The 8,650-nt window shown below is 41.1% G+C and overlaps 1 protein-coding gene across 2 annotated transcripts in view; it reads left to right on the top strand.

Moving 5' to 3' along the window:
* The first annotated feature begins 505 nt into the window (after positions 1-505).
* ESF1 (ESF1 nucleolar pre-rRNA processing protein homolog) overlaps positions 506-8,650 on the top strand; it is a 38,854-nt gene continuing 30,709 nt past the window's right edge. The window contains exons 1-3 of one of the 2 annotated variants that reach the window (XM_070956487.1): positions 506-597; positions 5,924-6,577; positions 7,707-8,110. In XM_070956487.1, the coding sequence (XP_070812588.1) occupies positions 5,959-6,577; positions 7,707-8,110 (1,023 nt within the window). In that variant the 5' untranslated portion in view covers positions 506-597; positions 5,924-5,958. Of the gene's footprint in view, positions 602-5,923; positions 6,578-7,706; positions 8,111-8,650 lie in introns of both variants that reach the window. The other variant, XM_070956485.1, reaches the window with a different exon arrangement.

Below are 8,650 nucleotides of genomic sequence, written 5' to 3'. Positions count from 1 at the left end.
ATTGTAGTTAAAATATTGGAGCGCTGCATCTCTGAGCTCCAACATGAATGGTGAAATGAACCACAGTGTTATTGTAAATTGTATCTCTGTGTCCCCTCCCGTTGTTATACAGGGACAGGAACCAAATTATAATTGCATTTCTAAGTCTTTTTCTGCTCCAGCATTCAATGCATAGATGCCAGTGCTGGTCTATGCTGAAGGATAAATTACAACCATGAACCAATGCTTCATGGATCTGTGTTATAAAAACAAAAACGATAGAGGGGTTGAGGAAGTTGATTATAATCCAGATTTTTAAAACGACCCAAAATAGTAGGGACTGAAATTTCCTTTAATGTAGTTCTCTGAAATAATCAAAACACGTTCGATCTAATGGCTTCCAGTGAAGCAGTACTTCCTCTTTTTTTTTTCTCCTCCCACCCACCCCCCGCCTCCAAACCTCCGGTACCTTTACGAAGTTAAGGTAATTTTGTCTCTTTCCAGTCGCCGTAGGAAATGACGTAAATTCTCTGCGCACGGAAGTCGTTTCGATCCGTGCGATCAACGCGGGGTCCGTACAGGCGAGTGGATATATTGGTAGACTAGCGCGATTGACACGTAAGTAAGTGTGATTTTTACCGGGAGGCGTTACGGGGTTGTGAGATTCCCGCGTGGGTGTTTTCTTTCCTTCTCTGTTGTCTCGTGGCTCAGGTATAGATAATGGGACCTTGGTTTTCATTTCCCTTCGCGTTGCACGTTGTTGATTTTTGTTAAGTGAACACCGGATTCAACTCTGATTCCCGCAACATGATAAATCAAAATGATGTTTGATGTTAACTAACGTGGAATAGCTGCTGCGTTGTTACATTCTCCATTAAAATACACTAGTACCTGTTATTTCCATGCATGCTATATTGGTTAGGATCCATGAAGGCCCTGCCTTCAAAGCTCAGTCCTAAGATTTATTGCTTGGTTTTTGACTAGTGTTTTAAGTCCTGCCCATCCCACTATATCTGTGGAAAGTAATATGAGAAAGGATCATACATATAGTTTAATGATAAGGCTTGATCTTCTAATTAAAGGATGTAAGCGTAACATATGCATTGATAAATGCATAGCACATTTATTCAAGTCTGTTAGGTTTGATATGCATATAAATGGAACCAAAGCAACTTGAAATCTTTTTCAGTGTTATTTCAATTTATCTGCCTCAACATTGGTGGACTACCTAATTCAGGGGTGAAATTCAGCAGGTTCTGACAGGTTCTGGAGAACCCGTAGTGGAAATTTTGAATAGTTCGGAGAACTGGCAAATATCATCTCTGGCTGGCCCCAGAGTGGGGTGGAATGGAGATTTTGCAATATCCTTCCCCCAGGAGTGGGGAGGGAATGGGGACTTTGCAGTATCCTTCCCTGCCATGCCCACCAAGCGATGCCACACCCACCAAGCCACGCCCACAGAACCGATAGTAAAAAAATTTGAATTCCACCACTGTACCTAATGTTATCCTTAATTGGCCTAAAAATGTTGGATGGCACTTAAGGGCGACATACAGTTCCTCATAGGGCCTAGATGCTGAATTTATTGCATTCCTAATTTAAAGCATCACAGATACCAGCTCTTTGAGGATGTTTATGTAAAAATTTGTTTGGCTGCATTTATTAATGAAATGTTTTACATCTATTGCATATTTGTAACATAATGTCACCCTAATTTGAACTGTTTAGAAGAGGGCTGTCAAACTCATGTCATAGTAGCATCACGTGACGTATCGGGATTTCCCCCCCTTCTCTAAACCGGGTGTGGACGTGGCAAGCGTGTGATGCATCTGACCTGCGAGCTGGAAGTTTGACAGCCCTGGTTTAGAACATACATTCAGTGGCTCTAGTAGCCATACACATCTCAAGAAAAATATCTTAAGTAATCTGCTGGTGGGCAATACTGTGGTTCTCCAGAATTGGGATGGTAGCATTCTGACATCTATCCAAACTATAAAAGGATAGTGCTGGGTCAGCAGGCAATACAATAGTTGCATGCATTATGAATTTCAAAATATTTTTCCCAGGCAATAAAAAGGCCCCACTCACATAGGGGGACACACTCTGGACTTGATTTTTGTCTCTGGTCAGTGGTTGAATGATCTTGGTAGAGGGGACCTAGATATCAAACCCTTGTCATGGACAGATCATTCGCTCCTTCAATTAGACTTTCCTACCGCCTGCCCCCGCCGCAGGGAGACGGAACCGACTAGATGGTTCCGTCCCAGGCGCCTGATGGACCCCGAAAGGTTCCTGACGGAGCTTGGGCCGTTTCCTGAGACTCTAACACACGACTCGACTGAAGAGCTGGTGGCCGCCTGGGAAAGGGCGGCCGCTGGAGCTTTGGACCGCGTCGTGCCTTTGCGGCCTCTGACCCGATGCCGATCTCAATTGGCTCCTTGGTTCTCTGAGGAGCTGAGAGAGATGAAGCGTCGGAAAAGACGCCTAGAGAGCATCTGGAGGACTAGTCAATCCGATTCCGACCGGACACAGGTGAGGTCTTATATCAAGACCTACCTAGTGGCGATAAAAGCGGCAAAATCTAACCATTTTTCCGCTCTTATCGCATCTGCAGAGAACCGCCCAGCCGCCCTGTTTAGAGTGACCCATTCCCTTCTTCGGGGGGGAGTGCAGGAAGATCCCTTGCAGGGTCGTGCTGAGGATTTTGTGCAATTCCTGCACGATAAAGTCGCTCGGATTCGGGATGGCTTGGACTCCGATTGGAAGAGTCCATGGGAGGAGACGAGGGCAGGTCTTGAGAATGTTATCTGGGAGGAGTTTGATCCTGTGACTCCCGAGGATGTGGACAGGGTTCTGGGTAAGATTAGTGCCGCCACGTGTTTATTGGACCCGTGTCCCTCCTGGTTGATACTGGCCTCCCGGGAGGTTACACGAGGCTGGCTCCAGGAGATTGTAAGTGCTTCTCTGAGTGAGGGTGCCTTTCCTGCCGCCTTGAAAGAGGCGGTAGTGAGGCCCCTCCTCAAGAAGCCTTCCCTGGACCCGGCTGAATTAGCCAACTATCGTCCAGTCTCCAACCTTCGTTTTGTGGCGAAGGTTGTTGAGAGTGCGGTGGCACGACAACTTCCCCGGCACCTGGATGAAGCTATCTATCTAGACCCGTACCAGTCGGGCTTCAGGCAGGGGTACAGCACAGAAACGGCATTGGTCGCGTTGGTGGATGATCTTTGGAGGGCTCGGGACAGGGGCTGCTCCTCTGTCCTAGTCCTATTAGATCTCTCAGCAGCTTTTGATACCATCGACCATGGTATCATGCTGCAGCGGTTGAGGGGGTTAGGAATAGGGGGCGCCGTTCTGCGGTGGTTCTTCTCCTTCCTCTCCGACTGCTCACAGTTTGTATTGGCAGGGAGACAGAGGTCGACCTCGAGGCGTCTCGCATGGGGAGTGCCGCAAGGGTCGGTCCTCTCGCCCCTCCTGTTCAACATTTATGTGAAGCCGCTGGGTGAGATCATCCGTGGTTTTGGGGTGAAGTGTCATCTGTACGCTGATGATACTCAGCTGTACATCTCCACCCCGGACCACCCCAACGATGCCCTTGCTGTGATGTCTCGCTGCCTGGAGGCCGTGCGGGTCTGGATGGGGAGGAACAGGCTCAGATTCAACCCCTCCAAGACCGAGTGGCTGTGGCTTCCGGCGCCCCGATATAGTCAGCAGGTGCCATCGCTGACTATTGGGGGTGAATCTTTGCCCCCCACGGAGAGGGCTCGCAATCTGGATGTCCTCCTGGATGCAAGGCTGTCTTTAGAAGAGCATATGACGGCCGTGGCCAGGGGGGGCTTTTATCAGGTTCGCCTGATCTGCCAGTTGCAGCCCTTTCTGGACCGGAACGCCCTGCACACGGTCACTCACACCCTTGTTACCTCCTGGTTGGACTATTGTAATGCTCTCTACATGGGGCTCCCCTTGAAGAGCACTCGGAGGCTCCAGCTGGTCCAGAATGCGGCCGCGCAGATGGTTATGGGTGCAACTCGTGCCCACATGACACCCCTCCTGCGCTAGCTGCACTGGCTCCCAGTGGTCTTCCGGGTGCGATTCAAGGTGTTGGTTACCACCTTTAAAGCGCTCCATGGCATAGGACCCAGGTACCTTCGAGACCGTCTTCTGCCACCAATAGCCTCCCACCGACCAGTCCGCTCCCACAGAGAGGGTCTCCTCAGGGTGCCATCGGCCAAGTTATGTCGGCTGGCGACACCCAGGGGGAGGGCCTTCTCTGTGGGAGCCCCAGCCCTGTGGAATGAACTGCCCCCGGAAATACGTAAGATCTCTGACCTCCGGATGTTTCACTGCGCAATGAATACCCTGTTGTTCCGCAAGGCCGGGCTATCAACATAATAGTTTTAAATTGGGGTATTTTAAATTTCTGGGGTTTTAATTGAGCCAAATTTATTTAATCATTTTAAATTTTAATTGCTGTTTTGTCTTGTGTTTTTAAATAGGCTGTACACCGCCCTGAGTCCTTCGGGAGAAGGGCGGTATAGAAATAAAATTATTATTATTATTATTATTATTATTATTATTATTATTATTATTATTATTATTATTATTATTATTCCATCTTTGAGATGGCATGACTAGACTAGCAGAAGAGGAAGCTGAAACCACTCACAGTTCTTGCACCTTAATTTGCTGTATGGCTTAAAACATGAAAATTAGTGAATCTTATTGAAAGAAGCATTTCACATTAATATAGCAGCCATTATGGATACTTCTACTTTTTAGGAGACTTTTTGAAACTTTGGTTTTTATTCCATCTGTCCCATTTCTTGGGGGAAGTAGATCAGCTATATTCATATACCTTGTGATGATGTCTAAATTAAACTACAATTTTACAGAAGATTGAATGTATTTTCCTATTTATGATATGCTTCTGAAAATTTCTATTATCAAAAATAATGTCTTTAGTCTTTATGGAATGTGCCATTTTAATTTTTTATAACTTTATTAAGTTTCAACAAAAAATATAAAGAAGCAGAAAAAAGGAATTAGGCGAAGAAAAGATGAAAATAGCAAAATTAGGAGTGCAGAAAAGAAAAAAGAAAAAAGGAAGAAAGAAAAAGAGTGACTTCCACATTTTTTCAGTAGAGATAAAATATCAAATATATTAACCTCTTACTCTGAAATTAATAATGCACAATATTTTTATAATCATAAACAATTCTAATACTCAAATTCCAAAATTAAAGTTCCCTTATTTCAGTTTCAAGCAAAACTTCAAAAAAAGGTTTCCAAACAAAAGCAAAGCAAGACGAAATCATTTTTTAAACCAAAAATGTTAATTTTTCCATCCCAGCCAATTTCATCAATCTCATCCATTCTTCCATTGTAGGAATTCTTCCGCAATAGAAGTCTCACTGCTATTGTCATATATAGAAATAAAATCCCATACTTTCTTTCAGTCTATTTATTTATTAAATCTTAAAGGAAAATCTCTGGTTTTAATTGAACATTTATTTTAAGACTTCTCTAAACTAAAGTACATAACTGATCACAATATTTCTTAGCTTTGTTACATGTTCACCAAAGATGATAAATATTGCCTTCCTGTTGATTGCATTTTTAACATATATTTGATGCTCCCTTATACATCTTTGATAATTTATCAGATATCAATGATACTTCATCTTATAAAAAGATTAATAGGATTTGTATACTAATGATGAGCATGTTATTGCTTAAGATGTATAAACTTTTATTGAAAATGAATATGGAACATAAATGAACATGAAAGACTATATGATTAAATGGGCTAAAAATTTTGGATACAATATAATGCCTGATCAATGTGAGAATATGTGGAGTAAATTTATATTGAATTATAATTTGAACTATTTTAATTTTAGAAGATAGTGTTTCTTATTTTACGATATAATTTTTTCTTTATTTTCAGGTTCAGGTTTGTTGCATTCTTTTAAAAAAGCAAAAATGGCATCTAAGAAGGAACTCACGAGTGACAAGCGGTTTTCTCGCATCACAAAAGACCCTCGGTTTTGGGAAATGCCGGAAAAGGACCGCAAGATCAAAATTGATTCAAGATTTCGGGCTATGTTTCATGACAAAAAATTCAAGTTGAAATATACTGTGGATAAGCGAGGTCGACCAATTAATCGTACCTCTACGGAGGACCTGAAACGTTTTTATGAACTTTCTGATTCAGATTCTGATATTTCAGAGACTGATAATAAGCAGACTGAAAAGAAAACAAATCAGAAAAAGGTCAAATCTAAAGGGGGAAAAAGTTCCACAAAGTCTTCGGTCGGTAGGCAAACAAGCAAGCAGGCAGATGAGGTTTCATCTGTCTCACAGTCAGATATTTTAAAAAGTGATGATCAGAAAGGCAAATCGTTTAAATCAGAAAAGGATATAAAAAGGAAAAAAGCAACTGAATTTCCACAAGACTTTACAGTAGCACCCCCAAAGCAGAACAATTGTGATGAAATTTCTAAAGATTTTTTATGTAAAAAATCTTCAAAGAAGACTTTGAAGAAGTCTTTGAAGAAGAAGACAAAGAAGACTGTAAAAGAAAAAGCAGTGGGAAATTACAGTAAGTAAAATAATTCAGGCCATTGAAAAAGTGAATAAGGTTGGTTGAATGTTCTGTAATTGTCATTTACATCAAGTTTATTGCTCCTTGGATGGGGGAGCTGTCAGAATCGCCCCATGATTTATAGCTAATGAATTTGAAACCATCCAAAACACACAATATGCTTCTTTTAAATCTTTAAACTAGCTGACAACCTTCATGATGTTATGGAACCATACTATTTCATTAAGCATAGTTTAAGAAAACAGTGCTCTGATGTGTACCACCACATGATTTATGTAATACTAATGACTTCTCAGATTTGTAACATGCCTGGTTCCAGTAAAGATAATAGCGACAAAGCTGTAGAATTTATTCAGATACTGATCATTAACTGTCCTCCCCAAAATTGTTAGGTAAATAGATCCACGATAGTACCTTCACATTTGGAATGAGGCATTGAATATAGTAATTTTAATGATGTTATTAAGATATTGGTTCTCATCCTGCTTTATTGTAATTCTGGTGTTTGTTTTATTGCCATACTTTATTTCTGGTGGAATATTTTGGCTTAAGGCAGAGATCTCATTCGTACTAAATATGTGGATTGATTTTGTGTCGTCATATCATATTTTACTCCTAGCAACTCATATTTTTCCATGACTATCTATCCATCCATCCATCTATTTAAATAGATAAATAAAGCAGATTTCCTAATATAAATTTGTACAGCTCTTTGCATATACACAATTTTAGAAATGCAAAGTAGCCAATATATCAGCACCTTAATTAATTGCAATTCATGTGCTTATTTAGGTAAAAAAAATTAGGACTTAGGCAAACCAGCTAACTCTTATTTTTATGGCACTTTTGGCTTTTTGAAGTGACACTATTATGGAAATTTCTTTTAACTGCTCAGGGAAAATGGGTAATTGTCTATGACAGTTATTATAAACATGCTATTTATAAGCTGTTATTGGGCAAAAAGTCATGTTCAGTTTGTGAAAGTGCTCTCTCCCCCTCTCCCTCTCCCCCCCACTTACAAAAACACTAGACTGTAGCGTGGGAAATAAGAAATTGTGATGAATTCTTTTGCAGAAGAATTACCTTGCAAGTATATGAAATGTCTTGTTGGCTTTCTTTAATTTAGCAAATGATTTCTCTGCCAGCCATGTTAAGGAGGCATATGTGAAAAATAAAAGTTGTGAAGTTGAAGAGAGTTCTAATCTGCAAGAATCAAAAAGCAGTGAGGAAAGTGAAGAGGAAGATAAATTAGAAGATAATAGTGATCTGCAAGAGGAAAGTGATTTGGGAGATAAAGGAGCAATAAGAGAGGAAAGCACTTCAGAAGATGATGAAGAAGTTTCAACGAATGAAAGTCAAATGGAGGATGATGAGAGTGACAGTGGGCCAGATTTGGCTAGGGGGAAAGGTAATCTTGAAACCAGCTCTGAGGATGAAGAGGAAGATGATTTCTTGGAGATATTTCCCAAAGATCCAGAAGTTATACATGAATGGGGAGAATTGGGGAAAGATGCCCCACAAGCAGATCAGGTAAGGTTAATGATACAATAAGCAATCTCTGATCCTTTAGGATGTTGAGTTGAATCAATTACGAATAGTCAATGAACAGGGATGATAGATTATTCCAACAACATTTGGAGGACTACTGCTTACTTGCCCTATTTAATGAATCTTAAGGGCCCACTATTTTAATGTACTATTTCATTGCTATTTGCAATATCCAAGATATTTTTCTTTTTTTTCTTCCATTCAATCATATCCATTTCTCAGAGATTGCCTGGACAAATCCCTGCAGTTTTTTTGGCAAGGTTTCCAGAAGTGGTTGTTTGCTTGATCGCTTTCTAGGACTTAGGAAGATATTATGCACAATTTCTCTAGCACCTGAAAGATTCCACGTGATTGGTGTACACAGTAACAGTCCAAATAAAACTTACTCAAGAACTTCATATGCTAGATGAGTTTGTACATTAGCTTCCTATCTTACAGTCCAGCCTCTCAGCCTGCATGATATTTACAGCTGGTACAACCTTCCACTTCTAGGTATCACTGCATCTGCTCACCCAAACTAAG

This window comes from Pituophis catenifer, unplaced genomic scaffold (assembly GCF_029215685.1).
Source record: "Pituophis catenifer annectens isolate HBS135680 unplaced genomic scaffold, rPitCat1.0.hap2 SCAF_1, whole genome shotgun sequence".
NCBI lineage: Eukaryota > Metazoa > Chordata > Lepidosauria > Squamata > Colubridae > Pituophis > Pituophis catenifer.
Note: the sequence above shows the minus strand (reverse complement) of the source record. Positions and strands in the feature narration are given on the sequence as shown.